The sequence below is a fragment of the Oncorhynchus clarkii genome, chromosome 1 (genome assembly GCF_045791955.1).
Source record: "Oncorhynchus clarkii lewisi isolate Uvic-CL-2024 chromosome 1, UVic_Ocla_1.0, whole genome shotgun sequence".
Lineage (NCBI taxonomy): Eukaryota > Metazoa > Chordata > Actinopteri > Salmoniformes > Salmonidae > Oncorhynchus > Oncorhynchus clarkii.
In genome coordinates this window covers 26,604,860-26,625,459 of record NC_092147.1, presented here as the reverse complement: position 1 = coordinate 26,625,459, position 20,600 = coordinate 26,604,860, and the positions used below count along the sequence as shown (strand labels likewise).

Below are 20,600 nucleotides of genomic sequence, written 5' to 3'. Positions count from 1 at the left end.
AATCAGCATGACAGAGTGATCTCCAGCCTTGTCCTCGTCAACAATCACACCTGTGTTAACGAGAAAATCACTGACATGATGTCAGCTGGTCCTTTTGTGGCAGGGCTGAAATGCAGTGGAAATGTTTTTTTGGGGTTTCAGTTCATTTGCATGGCAAAGAGGGACTTTGCAATTAATTGCAATTCATCTGATCACTCTTCATAACATTCTGGAGTATATGCAAATTGCCATCTTACAAACTGAGGCAGCAGACTTTGTGAAAATGTATATTTGTGTCATTCTCAAAACTTTTGGCCACGGCTGTACACTGTATGCAAAATATGTTGATCATTGGCGAAATTGCCACTGGGGATGTGGAGACATGTCCCCCCAATATACAGGTTGATTCGTCCCCCCAAATAATTTATTTAAAATAAAATACAAATCATTCATAAGCATTGGCAAAATCTGTATAATTGCAGGAAATTAGTTGTAATTCTGGTCATGACGTAGCAAGTTCATTAGCTAAACTAGCCACTTGAAGCTAGCCAGTAACTCCTCCGGTATATGTGGACTTCATTTCACTGGGTTTTTGTTTGGGACGGAAGCTGTAGAGATCGGTAGGAAATGGCACTTCTGCAGCCAAATCTTTTATTCATTCATTTTTTAAGCATTAAATTACCTGGTATAATGGAACATCAGTTATACAGTTAAATATGTTATTTCTGCTTTTTTGCCGACCTTTAAAGTAACTGTCCAGTGTTTTCCTTAAAAAAAGTTTATTAAGTATATAAAAAGCAGCATTTCTGTCACGCCCTGACCTTAGTATTCTTTGTTTTCTTTATTATTTTGGTTAGGTCAGGGTGAGACATGGGTGATATGTGTGTTTTTGTCTCATTCTAGGGTGTTTGTACTGTCTAGGGTTTTTTGTAGATTTATGGGGTTGTTTTAATCTAGGTGTTTATGTTGGTCTATGGTTGCCTAGATTGGTTCTCAACTAGAGGCAGGTGTTTGTCGTTGTCTCTGATTGGGAACCATATTTAGGGTATTTCGTGGGTTATTGTCTATGTTATGTTGCACATTAGCACATTGTTTATATAGCGGTCATATTTGTTTTGTTGTTTTTGTTTAAGTGTTCTTTGTGTTCTTCATTAATAAAGAAGAATGTATTCTAACCTCGCTGCGCTTTGGTCTACTCCATACGCCGATCGTGACAATTTCTGTGTTGGAATAATAATAAATAATGATACATTTAATTCGTATTGTGCCTTTCATCACTGTGTTATCTCAAAGCGCTACATAGAAAAACATTATAAAATACAAAATACAATAAAAACATCATACATTTACTATCAAGGCAGGAAATAGCAATCGTAGGCTAGGTGCTAAAAGGAGTTTCCAGATTAGGACTATAAGAAAGACAGTCTGTAGAAATGTGTTTTAGGGCCGTTGTAAATGTTTCCCGATTGATGCAGCAGCTCTCAGATGGTCAGGGAGAACATTCCATAGATGAGGGGCAATGGAGCAGTATGTTTGGTTCCCCATAGTACGTAAACGTGTCTTGCGGATTTGAAGCAAGATATGAGGTCGCTGACTCAATCCATTCAAGGCTTTAATTACTAGGAGGAGAGTTCAGCAAGGATGGGGAGATGTGGGCTGACTTATTGGTCCTGGTCAGGACTCTGGCAGCACTATTCTGAAGAAGTTGTAGCCTCTGAAGTGACTTGGCTGGAAGGCCCCGAACAGAGTGTTACCATAATTGATCCGGGAGAAGATGAAGCCGTGGACGATTTTCTCTGCATCTGACTGGAAGAGTGGTGGTTTGAGCCGGGCGAATGGTGTGGGCGTACCCCAACAATAGAATGGTGTGGGTGTATACCGGTCATTGAAAATATTAATGCGAGTAGACCGCTCATTAGCCAGCTCATCATCCACAGGAGGATGACATCATCCTCTATGAGGAAATAGCAAGCATTTTTTAAGGTTATTTTTTCTCCACTTCATGCTTTGGTCACAAATACAAGTATATATTATTTTCCTTTATTTAACTAGGCAAGTCAGTTAAGAACAAAATAACAAATTAATTATTTACAATGATTGCCTCCCCCGGCCAACGCTGTGCCAATTGTGCGCCACCCTATGGGACTCCCAATCACAGCCGGGTGTGATACAGCGTGGATTCAAACCAGGGACTGTAGTGACACCTCTTGCACTGAGATGCAATGCCTTAGACTGCTATGCCACTCGGGAGTATAGGATGAGTCAACAACATTATTTGTTTATGAGTTAACAGAATAAGCACTTTTAAAAGTGAGATTTAAAACTGGAACATTTTCTCTCAGCCTCAAAGCAAAATGTGTTGAGTAACATGAAATCAGCATTAAAACAGCAAACTATTCTCTCATCCACATGGCAAAATGTGTAGAATTGCAGCAAATTAGTTTTAAAATGGCAAAATCTTCTCTCAGACACATGACAAAAATAGCATTATAAAACAGCACATTTCGCTACATGCCCAATCACAACATGTGTTGAAATGCAGAAAGTTAGCTATTTTCCTGAAAAGAATCAGTTAAAAAATGTATATCAAAGAGGATAGGCCTAATTATGTTTTTATGATGATGATGATGGACTTATGATGGTGATTGACCAATTATTAGATAAACTGTGTGCTATTTGCATAATAAGTTAATTGCAAGCCAGTTATGATTTAATAAGATCACATCTAGCCCAACGTCTAACAGACAACCTGGCTTGCGGCCCATCCGAAAACGAAACCCCTGTAGAATAAATACAATTATTTTGACTTGAGACTGCCAAACAGGTATAACGGTACTCTGCCACCAGGATGGTTGCTCGTGCATGCTCGCTTTGGTCCTGACGTCAGCAAGTGTAGTGCGGATCTAAACGCACTCTCCTTCCTCCGTTCATTGTGAGTGGCAAGCTAAACGATGCGAGCGCTCGTAGCTGTTGCCGCCGCCCAGTAGAGTTTCCCCGCCCGAGGACCAAGCACAACGACACTGACAAAGAGAGCGTGAGCGCAAGATACGAAGACAAGTCCTTTTTTCAAACAAGTGTCAAACGTTGTCGTGGCGAATTTATTCATGCTTTAACCAGTCATCGGCAGAGCGCGAGCGAGAGGGGAGAACGAGAGCGAGTCAGCCTAGAGACGGATAAGGAAGGAATAGGGGGGAAATAATTGCTCGTATATTTCGGTCCTCGCCAACCGTTACTTTGGATATCAAGAAGATCAGAGGTTGTGTAGCCATGGGATGTACACTGAGCGCCGAGGAGAGAGCGGCTTTGGACAGGAGCAAGGCTATCGAGAAAAACCTCAAAGAAGATGGAGTCACAGCCGCGAAAGACGTAAAACTACTCCTGCTCGGTAAGATTTTTCGGAAGGAGGGGTGGCCGGACCCTGTCGATCGGCTTCCTGGTTGCTTGTCCATAGTCTGAAGTGTCCAAATCACACACCTGCTTTCTGGTTAGACTATGAATATAAATTAAAACCACAGCATTGATGTAACGTTTCTTAATACCCCATTATCTCTTTTCATCCCTTCAGGGGCTGGGGAGTCAGGAAAAAGTACCATCGTGAAACAGATGAAGTAAGTGCCACGGTCTAATAATTGTTTGCATTGAATGTGTGTGATGTATACTCATGAAAGGCTTAACACACACACACACACACACACACACACACACACACACACACACACACACACACACACACACACACACACACACACACACACACACACACACACACACACACACACACACACACACACAGTAGTAGCTTGAGAAAGGTTTATTTGGTCCTCGACATTTCCAAATATGTTTGACCTTTTCTGGTGAGAAGAGCTTAAACCGACAGCGTTGCGGGTTAAGGGAAATATCTTTGAGCACCAATAATGGTGCTGAAATCGGAACCTGTTTTGCCTATACAGCTAATGCACGTTAGCTTTCACTGACAGCTTGTGTCAGTCTCTATTATTAAATTAATAAACCGTGCAATGCAATGACCAGTTCCCGAGAATACACCTCTCAATTCGGCATGTTGTATCTCCCAGATATGTCTCCTGTCCCTTCAATGTTTGATCGGGCAAGCAAACTGCTTCATAATTTAGAGAAATATGAATGTTATAGGCTATACATGTAACCGGGGTATATTAAGACCGGCTAGCTTTTGTGGGAGATATCTGCTGGTTTTAACGTTTGACTGCTGTCAATGGAAAATGAGTTGATTTTGTGAAGTCAACCCAAGTGGTACAGGCTACAGTGAGCTCCAAAGGTTTTGGGACTGTGACACATTTGCTGTTGTTTTGACCCTGTACTCCAGCACTTTGGATTTGAAATGATACAATGCCTATGAGGTTTAAATGCAGACTGTTAGATTTCATTTTAGATTTTTGTTTACCATATCGTGAACCGTTTAGAAATGTCAACACTTTTTGTACATAGTATTGGGTCAAATTCACTTATATGTGTATTAAACTATTCCTAGCAGGCAACGATAAACAGGCACTCAAGCTAGTGTCAGATTATTTTCTGTCCAATAAAAGTCAATGGTAAATAATGTATTGTGCAATTTTGGAGTCACTTTTATTGTAAATAATAATATAATATGTTTATAAACACCTCTACATTAATGTGGATGCTACCATGATTACAGATAATCCTGAATTAATTATGAATAATGATGAGTGAGAAAGTTACAGACGCAAAAAAAAAAATATGCTAACCTCGCCTGTTATTGCAATGGTGAGAGGTTAGCATGTCTTGAGAAACATATTCGATTCTTCTTTACAATAAAAGTGACTCCAAAATGACATTATTGACCATTAGTTTCTATTGTAAACAAAATAATCTGAAACACAACACCAAAACAAACAGCAAATGCATCCAGCAATTTTGTAGAGTCACAAGCTTGATTTAATCATTGCTTGCTAGGAATATGGGACCAAATACTAAACTTTTGACTACTTTAATACACATATAAGTACATTTGACCCAATACTTTTGGTCCCCTAATATGGGGATATACTTTTGGTCCCCTAATATGTGCTATAATTTCTAAACGGTTCACCCAATATGGATGACAATACCCTCAAATTAAAGCTGACAGAGTGCAGTTTAACCCCATAGTCATTGTATCAATTCAAAGTGCTGGAGTACACAGCCAAAACAAAAAAAGGTGTCACTGTCCCAATACTTTTGGAGCCTACTGTAATTGATGAATGTTAAAGATTAAATAATTTTTTTCTCAAACACATTTATGTAGGCTATCTGAGCGAATAATTGGGTGGGAACTTCACACTGCAATTTTTATTTGCCTGCCTTATAGCCAACACCCTTTCTTGCCTTTAATCAATCAATTAATCAATCAATCATGCCATTTCAGATAGTCGACTAATTAAGAATTCAGATTAATGTTATGATGACTGTCATTTTAAGGGGTCCTCATTACATTGTTATAGTTAGTTGTAATAACTCATAACTAGTGGTAATTGCAATCTGTAATTCCATATTAAAATGCTTGTTACAAATAGGCAAGTTTCCACTACATTCACCATTTTAGTGTTTTGTTTCCTATCAGCAACATCCGATTCAGTAACAACTGTTGCAAGGTTGTAATCTCTTGTGGACAGATGCGCTGGCTGTCCAAGATTAGAAAGGTTGGATAGGCTCTAATTACCAACCCATGAATGCGCACTCTACAAAATCTCCACTCAGTGTTGTTGCTAGCCGTTGCCCCCCAAAAGTGTACCATCTTGGTTAACTCGGTTGAGTTTGAAAAACAGATCAGATTTAGGTCTACCTCACTGACTGGGGTCTACCATACGGGTGTCATCCAAGATTATATATATAAAAAAATACTTATAAATAATGTGTATGTTGCCCATTATGACAACCTGAACCTCCTTGCCATTGAAGTGGGAGGATAAATCCACCCTTGCCATTGAAGTGGGAGGATAAATCCACTAGTACACCACGGAGTACATGTACTATCTGCATAAGTAATTACTAGGTGATAGGGTTGGGCGGTATCCAGATTTTCATATCGTTATACCATCCTTCTCTAATCCCGAGATTTAAGGTATTACCGACTTGGTACACAAGGGGGTGCCAAAAGAACAGCAAAAAAGCCCATTGGGCATCTACTATCAAAAATGCTCTGAAAATTAGCACAGGTAATAGCGAATTTCCATAGAGGCTGCTAGCTAAATATGCTAATGAGCGCAAACAAAAATAAACAAATTGCAAAGCCAGGCAATCCAGCTCATGAAGTTATACAAATATAGATGGGTGATACCAAGTATAGGTAGGTGATACCAAATGTAATTTTTGGTGAGTTCAGACATTTACAAGCGTATTTGAACGAGAGACATTGTGCAAATGAACAAAGTTTTGACGCATGCTTGTCTGAAGGAAGAACAGTACTGGCTCTCCAGCAGCATGTCTACCGCTGTTTCTGTGTGGCGTCGCTAGGGCAATGGGCCTGCCTGCTAAGCTCGGAGAAGAGGGGGAGGAGTAGATGGGCCGAGAATGGAGTAAAGAAAAAACGCAAGGAAATCAAGATAGCACTTCTCAAACACGGCAGAAAGCTAACACAATATGATGCCCCGTCACCTTATTAATTCAGCCACATAAAAAAAAGATCAAATGCATAAGAAAATATTTTGCTGCATTTTGTAAACGTAGATCTAAAATGCTTATTGGAATTTCTGCTCAGCATCAGACTAATTTTGTGTTTCACTTTTAAATTCTAATGAGAATTCACAAACTGCATTCTCTCAGCAGACAGCGCTCTGACTGATATGTAGCTACTTTACTCTGGTACTTTTCTCGGGTGCCCCCAGCCTATTTTTCTCCAGTAAAATGCTAGATTAACTTTAAGCTATACATTGGTAATTGTAGCTGGCTACATTCTTTATATGATAGGCCTAAACATTCGAAATATGATAGCCATGCATAAAAAAAGACCTTACTTATGTGGCTGCCATCCAAATAGTCTTGCACTTCTGTTGTCATATGATGAAAAGGAAGCTGTTTTCTGCCTAATGTGTTGCACTAATGTATATTCTGTGAAGAAAAACTATAGTTGCATGTCCCTGATCACTCTATTCAACAACAAAAAACCCAACCCTGTCAATACACAACTGGACTCACCTGCTCCCGCTTTCTCCCACTGTGCCATTTACAAACAAACACGTGACTTGCTCAACTGTTCTGGGGAACTACTTCAGCTTCATAATGTAAAATTAGTTGACAGGTGAAATGAAAAATGTAATCTGCTTCATCTCCTAACCATTGCATATGCAGGTACAGGTACTGCAGGTACAGTGCCTTCGGAAAGTATTCAGACCCCTTGAAAATGTCAACATTTTGTTATGTTACAGCCTTATTCTAAAATGTATTAAATAAATAAAAATCCTCAGCAATCTACACACAATACCCCATAATGACAAAGCAAAAACAGGTTTTAGAATTGTTTTCAAATGTATAAAACAAAAAAACAGAAATACCTTATTTACATACACTACCATTCAAAAGTTTGGGGTCACTTAGAAATGTCCTTGTTTTTTAAAGATATTTTTTTTTTGTCCATTAAAATAACATAACATTGATCAGAAATACAGTGTAGACATTGTTAATGTTGTAAATGACTATTGTAGCTGGAAACGGCAGATTTTTTTTATGGAATATCTACATAGGCGTACAGAGGCCAATTATCAGCAACCATCACTCCTGTGTTCCAATGGCACGTTGTGTTAACTAATCCAAGTTTATCATTTTTAAAGGCTAATTGATCATTAGAAAACCCTTTTGCAATCATGTTAGCACAGCTGAAAACCTTTGGGCTGATAAAGAAGCCATAAACTGGCCTTCTTTAGAATAGTTGAGTATCTGGAGCATCAGCATTTGTGAGTTTGATTACAGGCCCAAAATGGCCAGAAACAAATAACTTTCTTCTGAAACTCGTCAGTCTATTCTTGTTCTGAGAAATGAAGGCTATTCCTTGCGAGAAATTGCCAAGAAACTGGAGATCTGGTACAACGCTGTGTACTACTCCCTTCACAGAACAGCGCAAGCTGGCTCTAACCAGAATAGAAAGAGGAGTGGGAGGCCCCGGTGCACAACTGAGCAAGAGGACAAGTACATTAGAGTGTCTAGTTTGAGAAACAGACCTCTCACAAGTCCTCAACTGGCAGGTTCATTAAATAGTACCCGCAAAACACCAGTCTCAACGTCAACAGTGAAGAGGCAACTCCGGGATGCTGGCCTTCTAGGCAGAGTTATCTCAGACTGGCCAATATGTATAGTGCGTATGTTATTGTGTGTGTATTGTGTGTGTGTTTTATTGAAATTGCCATTGAAAAACTTTGCTGGCTATTCTGGCAATTGGCATATCCAACTAAGGCACTGCATCTCAGTGCAAGAGGCGTCATTGTAGTCCCTGATTCGAGTTGGGAGTCCCATAGGGCGGTGCACAATTGACCCAGCGTCGTCCGGGTTTGGCTGGGGTAGGCCGTCATTGTAAATAAGAATTTGTTCTTAACTGACTTGCCTAGTTAAGTAAAGGTTAAAAAAAAGAGCTCTACTTGCTCAGTCGGCCAGGGCAGATGTGACGTATATAAAGGTCATATGTTCATCAAAATAAAGACCCAAATATTTATAATTGCTAGTGAACTCAATCATTTCTTCACCAAAACAAAACTGAAAAACACTTTTCTTAGTACCGGGTTTTCGAAAATGCATTGTCTGTGTTATTTTCTGATTGATCATGAGTCTCCATCTTTTGCACCAATAACATTTTCTTTCTTGTTTTACACCCGAGGGTGTGGGAAACCAATCTGTACGAAATTCATTAACTCACACACAGGCAGTTGGTGCTTGGTAGAGGGACTGGATTGCGTGATAAAATGTCCAATCAACCCCTGTTTTTATCAAACTATAGGCTAAAAGATCCCTATTTATGAAATCAAAAGCTTTCTGGAAATCAATGAAACATGCAAAAGTAGGCTTATTTTCCTGTAGTCTATTTCTGACTATTGTGCAGACCGAGAAGATATGATCGATACATGTTCTGGATTTACAAAACACAATTTGTTCATCCACCAGAATGTTTTGATCCTCCAAAAAGGTAATTCATTTACTGTTGAGGATGGATGAATATACTGTAATTTATTGACTGTACTTACCATACTTTGTATGCCTCTATAATAAATGTTTTGAAGATTTGGGAATGGGATTCACTATAAACTTATACCAAGTGAATTGCATTATACTTTACTCAAAACAACTAGTAATTTATGTGTATCTATTATTGTTACCTATTAGTGGATTACCCATCCTGACAACCTGGACCTAATTTTGAGGCTTCTAGAAGCATCACACAAGTGAGAAAATAATACACTAGTACACCACAGATTACATTTGATTTCTGCATAAGTACTATGTAATTACAATATGTTATACAGGATTTAGCTAGTTAAATTGAAGTGTATCTTGAGGAACACTTACTTACTCCAATCATCAGGTTCTGAAAGCGCCACCCAAGTGGTAAGGTAAACACACTAATAGACCACAGACTACATATCTGCATAAGTACAATGCTTTCGCTAGTTGTTACACAGGATTTAGCTATTTAAAGTAAGTTTATAGTTAGTTACTTTTATAATTACCATATAATTACTTACTACTCATTACCAAGTGAAAATACCTAATACCTAAAAAATATTAGGGCTGACCCCATTTAGTCGGCTGGTCGATTGTTTGGTCAATAAGCTGTTAGTCGACCGAGATTGTTTTAGTCGAGCAGTGGCAAATATAGGCTACAGTGGGGAGAACAAGTATTTGATACACTGACGATTTTGCAGGTTTTCCAACTTACAAAGCATGTCTGTAATTTTTATCATAGGTACACTTCAACTGTGAGAGACGGAATCTAAAACAAAAATCCAGAAAATCACATTGTATGATTTTTAAGAAATTAATTTGCATGTTATTGCATGACATAAGTATTTGATACATCAGAAAAGCAGAACTTAATATTTGGTACAGAAACCTTTGTTTGCAATTACAGAGATCATACGTTTCCTGTAGTTCTTGACCAGGTCTGCACACACTGCAGCAGGGATTTTGGCCCACTCCTCCATACAGACCTTCTCCAGATCCTTCAGGTTTCGGGGTTGTCGCTGGGCAATACAGACTTTCAGCTCCCTCCAAAGATTTTCTATTGGGTTCAGGTCTGGAGACTGGCTAGGCCACTCCAGGACCTTGAGATGCTTCTTACGGAGCCACTCCTTAGTTGCCCTGGCTGTGTGTTTCGGGTCGTTGTCATGCTGGAAGACCCAGCCACGACCCATCTTCAATGCTCTTACTGAGGGAAGGAGGTTGCCCCATCCATCCTCCCCTCAATACGGTGTAGTCGTCCTGTCCCCTTTGCAGAAAAGTATCCCCAAAGAATGATGTTTCCACCTCCGTGCTTCATGGTTGGGATGGTGTTCTTGGGGTTGTACTCATCCTTCTTCTTCCTCCAAACACGGCGAGTGGAGTTTAGACCAAAAAGCTCTATTTTTGTCTCATCAGACCACATGACCTTCTCCCAATCCTCCTCTGGATCATCCAGATGGTCATTGGCAAACTTCAGACGGGCCTGGACATGCGCTGGCTTGAGCAGGGGGACCTTGCGTGCGCTGCAGGATTTGAATCCATGACGGTGTAGTGTGTTACTAATGGTTTTCTTTGAGACTGTGGTCCCAGCTCTTTTCAGGTCATTGACCAGGTCCTGCCGGGTAGTTCTGGGCTGAATCCTCACCTTCCTCATGATCATTGATGCCCCACGAGGTGAGATCTTGCATGGAGCCCCAGACCGAGGGTGATTGACCGTTATCTTGAACTTCTTCCAGTTTCTAATAATTGCGCCAACAGTTGTTGCCTTCTCACCAAGCTTCTTGCCTATTGTCCTGTAGCCCATCCCAGCCTTGTGCAGGGCTACAATTTTATCCCTGATGTCCTTACACAGCTCTCTGGACTTGGCCATTGTGGAGAGGTTGGAGTCTGTTTGATTGAGTGTGTGGACAGGTGTCTTTTATACAGGTAACGAGTTCAAACAGGTGCAGTTAATACAGGTAATGAGTGGAGAACAGGAGGGATTCTTAAAGAAAAACTAATAGGTCTGTGAGAGTCAGAATTCTTACTGGTTGGTAGGTGATCAAATACTTATGTCATGCAATAAAATGCAAATTAATTACTTAAAAATCATACAATGTGATTTTCTGGATTTTTGTTTTAGATTCCGTCTCTCACAGTTGAAGTGTACCTATGATAAAAAATTACAGACCTCTACATGCTTTGTAAGTAGGAAAACCTGCAAAATCGGCAGTGTATCAAATACTTGTTCTCCCCACTGTATATAAAAAAATGATGGCACACGAGAAATCTGTCTGATTCACGCCTGTCTGAGTGGACTCATCCATTGCAGAGGCAGTGGAGAATTTGGGGGGGGTTTATTTAATTCCATTTACAAGTTGTCAATTTGGGCTTCTGTCAATCTTGAGTAAGGACACGCACTTGATTACACATAAAACTTGGCTTAGGCTTTTTTCTTCGCCTCAAACTGTAAGTAAACAAAGTCTGCTTTTACATCCATTAAGAATGAAAATAGTTCCTAAAGTAGCCAATTTGAAAAATCTTTACAGCTCTCTCCCTTTCAATAACCACTCAGCATGAAAGGGGGAAAAATGTTATACTCTGGTCGGGTGGAAACGTCATAAAATTGGCCTTCCTGATTACTTCTTATCCCTTGTGCAAATAGCCTACAGCTGTGTCTGCCTGTCTGGAGCTCACTGGGGCAGGAAACTCTGAAGGCCAAGAATATTTTATACAATGTTGAAGGTTTGCTAGCATGAGCTTTGGGGCTGACGAAGTTAATAGTTGATACAATGTTTCAAGTTCCTTGCAGACAGGCCATCCGTAGCCAATGTGATTTGTAAGATATTTATTTTTATCAGGAAATTTGCAGGCTGCAATATTTTTATTTGTTTGCTTTATATAGGCTATTTTTACATACTGGCAATGGAAATAGAAGTTAGTTTTATATTTGTATCATTTTCATTTAGATAGAGTTTTGTTTAACCACATTACATTGATTTTGAGATATGAAGACCTTATTATAAATGAAATAAAACTGTTCCATGAAAATGTGCATATGAAAATCATAACTGGCACACAGATCAGTCGAAATGTTAAGATAACTTGGCATTTCAAATGGAAAAGGTTGCCGACCGCTGGTGTGGCCTATTACCGGCAACTTCAGGAGCTTAAAGGCAGAATCTGTGAAGGCCAGCAGCGGGCAGCAGGAGGAGGAGGGTGGGAACAGGTTTCTTTCTTCTGGTTTTTGATCTCTAGCTCCCTCTCTAGTAATTTGCGTGTCTTAAAGCATTTAACAAGCTCAGCAGTTGATTTTACTCAAACCTAGGGTGTGTCTATATATGGAAAAATACACATTTTAAAGTTTTGACCAAAACTGGTCGAAAGAACAGACGACTCTCGGTCGACCAAGATTATTTTTAGTCGGGGACAGCCCTTCTTTTTATCTCCTTTTTAACATTACAAGTAACAATGGAAATCAACAATGTCTCTGTCTTCATCTGTTTCTTTCTTCTAAGCATTTTCCCATTCTGGAGTCTGAGAACTTGGGCTCAGTGCAAGAGGCGTCACTACAGTCCCTGGTTCGAATCCAGGCTGAATCACATCCGGCTGTGATTGGGAGTCCCATAGGGCGGCGCATAATTGACCCAGTGTCGTCTGGGGTAGGCCGTTATTGTAAATACGAATTTGTTCTTAACTGACTTGCCAAGTTAAATAAAGGTTAAATAAAATGTTTACAAAAAAACCTTATGTGAATCTGCGGTAGAGAAGAAGAATGTATGACAATTTAGCATAGACACTCTACATTAACCTACTTATACTAGTTATCATTATAATGATTTCTATAGTTTAGGCCTATAGCTAGGCCTAGCTACTTAACTAGATGTTGCGTTATACAGCTAGCAATACTAGTACTTGCTAACATTAAGGTAGCGAGTGTTTATATTGAAAATGAACTAACCTTACTCATAGGTTTGTTGACAAAAAGTAGCTAGCTATCTAACCTTATAACAGTGGTTGTCAACCGGTCAATTGCAATCGACTGGTCGATCTCCGAGACATTCGTAGTCGATCACCAAACTTTTCTGTGCCAAACGTGCCCAGGGGCCCTGACCTCCAGGGGACCCCATTAATCATTCTCACTAATATTAGTTATATTAACATGGCATATGTCATTACAAAATGTGTAACATTTAAGGATATTTGCTTTAAAACTGCACATTTCTCTCCACCCCATTGCAAAATGGGTAGAATGGTAGGAAATAAGCTGTAAAACTGTTTTTTTCCCTTCTCCCTGCCCCATGGCAAAATGAGTAGAATTGCATGAAAACTAAAATGTTTCTCTCCACCGTCAAGAGGGGGTCACTAAAATGGGGGGGCAACCAAATCTCTCTTAGGGCCCCCAAAGAGCTAGAAACGGCCCTGGTTAGAAAACTAGCTAGCGTGCTAGCTAATCACAAAAAACTCTACTAGTTGCATGGAAAGTCTAACACTAAGCTAGCTGGCAAACATTAGCTAGTTAACTACCTATGGGAAATCGTCCAGCATAATTTCTGTGTCCAATGAAGCAAAACAAATTGCATTGAAAACATCTCCTGTGTTGGTGCTTTGTTTCTTTTGCTGCAATCTCTTGTCTGGATTTTGCATACTGACGTGTTAGGGGACAAATTTAAACTGTGGTTCTGGTGTTACAGAGAAGCTTCTCAGGAACAGACCCTTTCAATTAATGAGGATAGGATTTACCATTGCTTCAATATCTAATCTGTAAGTGATCAGAAAACGTCAAAAAGGTCACGGACAGTTTAATGTTAAGCCCTAGTCAATAATGGCACCAAATGGCACCAAATCACCTGTCTGGATTCTTAAATTCAACACGTTTTGTCCAATATCTCAAGATAATGTGGTATTATTGTTATTACATTTTCAGGGCTAATGTAGAACACAGATATGATTAAAATAAAGTAAAAATTCTTAAATGAAAATGCTATATTATGCAAATTGTGCACTTAATATGCAATTTAAGCAGTACAGGATACATAATTGCAATAATTTAAACCCAATCATTAAAGATATGGTGGTCATATTATTAACATATCTTCATGCTTTGTGAAAAACTGAGAGTTTATAACAATTTTAAAAAATTTATGAAATTAGAATTGAAAAAATATGCTATGTTATGCATCCCCCCCCACACACACACACACACACACAAAGCCTAACACTGACACACACAGCCTAACTTTTCTCACTAAATCTGAACTGTAACACAGAAGGCTACTAGTCTAATAGCATAGATTACTTTTAAAGTAGGCCTACACCTGAGTTGGGTCACAGATTATCCATGGTATTGATCAGATACTCTAGTGGCGGCTGTGACAATAAAAATAAATGTTTTTAAAAAATGGAGGCAGTCGGGAGGAGGCAAGATCAGGTAGGTCTGTCCTAACCAATGAGAGGGTAGATATGCACTTGAACAACTGGTGCAGTAGTTACCTCAGCCACAACGTTTGCTATGTCGTAAAAATTATTTAAGGGTTTTAATTTAAAGTTAGGGTTTGGTATAAGGTAGCAGTGTGGTTAAGGTTAGGGTCATATAAAAACATATACAAAAATAAATAAAAGTTTAGGGTTAGGTTTAAAATCACATTTTAAGAAGAGAAATTCTAGAAATAGGCACGGTTTATGACTTTGTGGCTGTGGTAAAGTGACGACCAGGCACAACTCTAATATAAAGTGTTTTTTCTCAAAGTTGCCGGGATGTCACGTGTTCTACTTATATCAGTACACTCGTAACAACCTAATCATTATGAAACAACTATTCTATCAAATAAGCCACACGTACCAAATAAGCCATTACATTTTTTGTTAACCAAATTTGATACTCTCATTGACCTCCATACAAAAATTCCTCGCTGGAGAAGAACCTCTTTTGTTAGGTTACATTGTAGGGTTATTTTTGGTGTTGATGAGTTGCTATAGTGATGGGAGAATAAACTGCAGAAAATAATTAGCCTAGGCACAGAATAGACTGAGTAGCTAACTGCTAGCCAGCTGCACAGAAAGATAGATAGGACACATTTTCAATTTACTGGTATTTAGCAATATTTGAATTGCGATTGTAGGGCTTTAGCCACTGAATATTGGTAGTTTTTACTTGAAAGAATAAAACCATCACTTACAAAATTCGCTGCTGGCATAATACAGCCAGTACCATGCAGCGCTGCCTCTCGCCCGACTTGTTGCCTCAGCAAACGCGTCAAGCACTCCCACACAGCCAGCATGCAAGCAACCCCCCCAGCTCGTCTTATGTCTTTACATGCTTTAATTGTAAAAATCTATTCACTTTTAGTGTGCCATGAACACATGTTCATTGTCAAGCAAATCACTTAAAAAAAGGTTACTTTCGCACATTCATCCAAAATAATTCAGCATCCGAACAGTGCACTGTGCACCCACCAACTTTCCTTAAATTTGCAAGTGGATGCTGGCCTTCTAGGCAGAGTTCCTTTGTCCAGTGTCTGTGTTCTTCATTAAATAGTACCCGCAAAAAAACAGTCTCTACGTCAACAGTGAAGAGGTGACTCCAGGATGCTGGCCTTCTAGGCAAGGTTGCAAAGAAAAAGCCTTATCTCAGACTGACCAATGAAAAGAAAAGATTAAGATGGGCAAAAGAACACAGACACTGGACAGAGGAACTGGCCAGACGGCCAGCATCCCGGAGTCGCCTCTTCACTGTTGACGTTGAGACTGGTGTTTTGCGGGTACTATTTAATGAAGCTACCAGTTGAGGACTTATGAGGCGTTTGTTTCTCAAACTAGACACACTAATGTACTTGTCCTCTTGATTAGATGTACACTGGGGCCTCCCACTCCTCTCTCTATTCTAGTTAGAGACAGTTTGTGCTGTTCTGTGAAGGGAGTAGTACACAGCATTGTACGAGATCTTCAGTTTCTTCGCAATTGTAGATATTCCATAAAAAATCAGCCGTTTCCAGCTACAGTGGTTCCTCCTACAAAAGTTGCGAACTTACACCGCAGGACTTAGAGGTACCCAGCGTCACGGCTTCATTGCTCCAGACCACCACAAGGGGGAGTTAGAGCACTCATTATGCATTTGGGTCCCAAGGTTTTTATATGACCAATCATATCGAGTGGTTCCAATGACGAATTTGACACTGAGCCACCCCTCTCTGTTAACTTTTTTCAGCAAAGATGGCTGACAAAACATTACGCGGTGGCAAATGTAAGTAGTTATAACGTCATAACGAGTCAAGCAAAAAATGTACAATTGAGAGGAATATGTTAGTTAATGTAGAAACAAATGAATGTGCACATTTTTTTGTCATAAAGTTAATTTACAAAATCGCTATTTTGCAAGTTTTTCTTCTGTCATATCCAAAACCAGGTGTATCAAACTCCATTCTGTGAATGATGCTGTGTCTGCATGTACAGTATGTATTACAATTATACACTTCAACAGTGTTTACCACTCCTGCTCCTGGGACATCAATGATTACACATTGTAGCTATGCAATAGACTAGAAACATTATTTTGTAATTCATATACAGAATAAAAAACAGTACATCCTGCCAGCACGCCCACAAGCGTGCTGAATGACGCGTGGAAAAGAGAGTGAGGAATGAGATAGGAGTAACAATCCAGGCTATTTGTCTGAGACCGGCATAATAATGTAATGAAACAAGCAGGGATCAGGTTTCGAACCCTCAACATTCTAGCTCGAAGTCCAGCACGCTATTGACTGTGCCCAAATGTATTAATTGGGGTTGGGGCCGATTGTGGATAAAACACTTTATCTATTGGAATCTTTAACATGTGGAAAGAGGAAAAAGTATTATCATTAGTTTTCACAAGCGTAGCAGGATGGCCTGTTAGCTGAACAATAGACTATTCAACCTTTACTAAAGACTTATCTAATAGGCACGCTAGGTGTGACCCCCCCAACTTGCAACAAAACATTTGTATCTATCTTTCCACATCTACCTACACACATATCTACCTACACACGGTTAATGTTCTGGAAAAAATATATATATCTAGGGTATGAATTCAGGCTGTATCCCATCCGACCGTAATTGGGAGTGCCATAGGGCGGCGCACAATTGGCCAGCAGGTTTGGCCGTGGTCGGCTGGTGCTGGGGTAGGCTGGTGCTGAAAATATAGCTAACTTGTTATGCAAGTGTTGCACACCAACAGATGGAGAAAACCTACACCAGTTGAGAAATTAATTTCAACAATAATCTTCATTTTAATTTGACTTTACGAACAATAAGAGGGCTTAATTGGAGTCTATTTATACAGGGCCTAGACCTATATAAATGAACTGGCTGAGACATGGATGAGGCTTCATTAGGACAACTTACAACTGCAACTGGTCAAAAATGGGGCATGCTACATAATCATTTAAAGAAAAAAAGTCTGCACGTTAGATCTAAACAATGGAACTAATAATTAAAAGCGCACATTTGTAAATCCCAAACTCTAAAAGTAATTGGAAAGGCAAATTATGTGTGACACAATACAGAATGTAAACAAGATGTAAACAAGATGCTGTGTTTTTATTTACAGTAGTGATGGACAACTGGAGGCATTTTGAAAACAGGTTTTCAAACACTTGTTTTTCACAACTGTAGCAGGTGTAGCCCATCATGCAAATGTTTCCTATTAGCAGGACAATAGACTTTTTATAACCCGGCTACATTTGGGAAAAATCCCCCAACTTGCAAAGTATTCGATGCTTAGGTACTCTAAAGTGTTACATTTCTAACTCAAAACAGCAGTACAATATTTATTCAGCAACATCTTTATGCTTTTGTTAATAAAATAAAATATTGAGAAAAAGACATTGAAATGCGGATGTTCATATAAACTACATTTTAGTTGCCCTTCCACCCAGCTCCACGACCACAGGTAAAACCTTACTGAGATGATCAATGTATTTGTTGTATTGCTGTATTGTCAATTTCTCTAGTCAAAACATCTTGATGGCCTTGACCAGTTTACCTTTGAGCAAATTGCTCAATGGCCACAGTGTCATGTCTAGGACTGTAACCAAAAGCTCCTTTCTATGGTGCTACCCGTTCCAGGGTTAGGACTGTAACCACCAGCTTCTTTCTATGGTGCTACCCGTTCCAGGGTTAGGACTGTAACCACCAGCTTCTTTTTATGGTGCTACCCGTTCCAGGGTTAGGACTGTAAAAAACAGCTTCTTTCTATGGTGCTACCCGTTCCAGGGTTAGGACTGTAAAAAACAGCTTCTTTCTATGGTGCTACCTGTTCCAGGGTTAGGACTGTAACCACCAGCTTCTTTCTATGGTGCTACCCGTTCCAGGGTTAGGACTGTAAAAAGCTTCTTTCTATGGTGCTACCAGTTCCAGGGTTAGGACTGTAACCACCAGCTTCTTTCTATGGTGCTACCAGTTCCAGGGTTAGAACTGTAACCACCAGCTTCTTTCTATGGTGCTACCTGTTCCAGGGTTAGGACTGTAACCACCAGCTTCTTTCTATGGTGCTACCTGTTCCAGGGTTAGGACTGTAATAAACAGCTTCTTTCTATGGTGCTACCAGTTCCAGGGTTAGGACTGTAACCTCCAGCTTCTTTCTATGGTGCTACCCGTTCCAGGGTTAGAACTGTAACCACCAGATGACTTGAAAATGAGCCGGAGCTGAGAGGATCACCAAAACTAAAGGTATTTTGGTTTCAGAGCATTTTATATAAAAAAAGAGAAGGTATATAGCCTATCAATGTGTAGGCGTACTGTATAATAAAATCGATAATTATGTATTAAAAACGTGAATGTGTTTTTGCAGAGCTTACAACCATGCGTACAACGATCCGTGGAGATCAGTGGACAAAGGGCTGGACAACGGGTCGCACTGAAAAACACATGGTAGCCGAGAAAGAGGTTAGTTAAGCTAGATTCCTAAAATGTGTAGGCAGAATTTGTGTGTTGGAGTCACTTTTAATTCTTAATTGATCTACTGTTTCTATCATAGGCCACTGTAATCGATGGGGGCTCAGGGCGGTACCATTCTGCTCATCTGATGAAGGTGCTCATGGGTGAGATTCAAACTTTGAAGACCGAGATCGAGTCATTGAAGGGAGACCAGCAGAAGGTCCAGAGCCAGGTGGTATTGGAGGAGAGTCACTCCTCATTAGCGGAGAGTCAGGTGGAGATGTGTAACCGAAGAGAGATACCACGAGTGGGCACAGAATACAAACTGGGATGGATCCCGAGGCAAATGTGGCTTACCAGTGAACCTCCGGGTGTTCATCATTAATACTGTGTCTCAGGAGTTTCCGCCCATGACCGATGCAACCCGAAAAAGCATTAAAGACAGAGTCAGTGAGTACTTGAGGTCACCGAGAATGTCTGGACATGGCCTGCTCTCCCTTATGTAAGGAATTAGGCACTTTCCCATGTTTACTACAGTATGTACTGTATGCGATGTTTCGTTAATAAAATATCTAAAACTACTATTTCAAAATTCTGATGTTTATTTAGTTACTTGTTCAAATATGCCATGATATTCTTGAGATATGTGTTGACTGAATATAAGGAAGTGATGTCTGCGTTTTTGCCTTTTTCTCGCTCTAAGTTAAATGAAAAACGAAATCTCCAAAATATTGTTACTTTTTAAACAAAGTGATTATTATTATTAATTCATTTAGAATTATATAAAACCTGCTTAGGATCTGTGAGAATATCTAACGGAAAATGCCCCTTAGATGTTAATTTAGAGTCCTCCAATCCTCAAAATGTAATTATTGACAGAGTCACGTCATTAACAAAAAAATGTTTTGATATACTGTAGGCCTACCATAGGCGAAATGAGTCTCACTAGTGTTGAGTAATGCCTAATGAAGGCAAACAATTTAGAATCCTCCAATTAATTAAGCAAGTACCAGTCAAAAGTTTGGACACACCTACTCATTCCAGAATTTTTCTTTATTTTGACTATTTTCTACATTGTAGAATAATAGTGAAGGCATCACAACTATGAAATAACACATATGGAACCAGTTAAGAACACATTCTTATTTACGAGGACAGCCTACTCCTTCCTCCCCAACAGGGATTTGAACGCTGGTCTCCCACTTGCACTTTCCCATGTTTCAACAGTATGTATTGTAGACTGCACAGTAGCCTATAAAACAAATAAACACATTTTGTTAAGAAAATAATTATAAAAAATACTCTTTCAAAATGCAGATGTTGATTTAGTTATGGACCCATAACAAATTTCTATGGGAATAAATATCACTGATTTACAGAAATATTGGAACAAAGTTGTCTAATGAAGGCAAACAATTTAGAATCCTCCGATCCTGTAGCCTACTCCCAACTTAACGTTGCACAGCGCCATAGAAACACCATAATATTAATCAAATTAATTAAGCCAAATTTCTTCAAATCAATCCCATATACTATGTTATTACAAA

At 39.5% G+C, this 20,600-nt stretch overlaps 1 protein-coding gene across 3 annotated transcripts in view; it reads left to right on the top strand.

Annotated features, from left to right (window-relative positions):
- Window positions 1–2,908: 2,908 nt before the first annotated feature.
- Window positions 2,909–20,600, top strand: part of LOC139396208 (guanine nucleotide-binding protein G(o) subunit alpha-like) — a 158,515-nt gene continuing 140,823 nt past the window's right edge. For 2 of the 3 annotated variants that reach the window (XM_071143396.1, XM_071143438.1), the window contains exons 1-2: window positions 2,930–3,364; window positions 3,545–3,587. In XM_071143396.1, the coding sequence (XP_070999497.1) occupies window positions 3,247–3,364; window positions 3,545–3,587 (161 nt within the window). In that variant the 5' untranslated portion in view covers window positions 2,930–3,246. Of the gene's footprint in view, window positions 3,365–3,544; window positions 3,588–20,600 lie in introns of all 3 variants that reach the window. The other variant, XM_071143374.1, reaches the window with a different exon arrangement.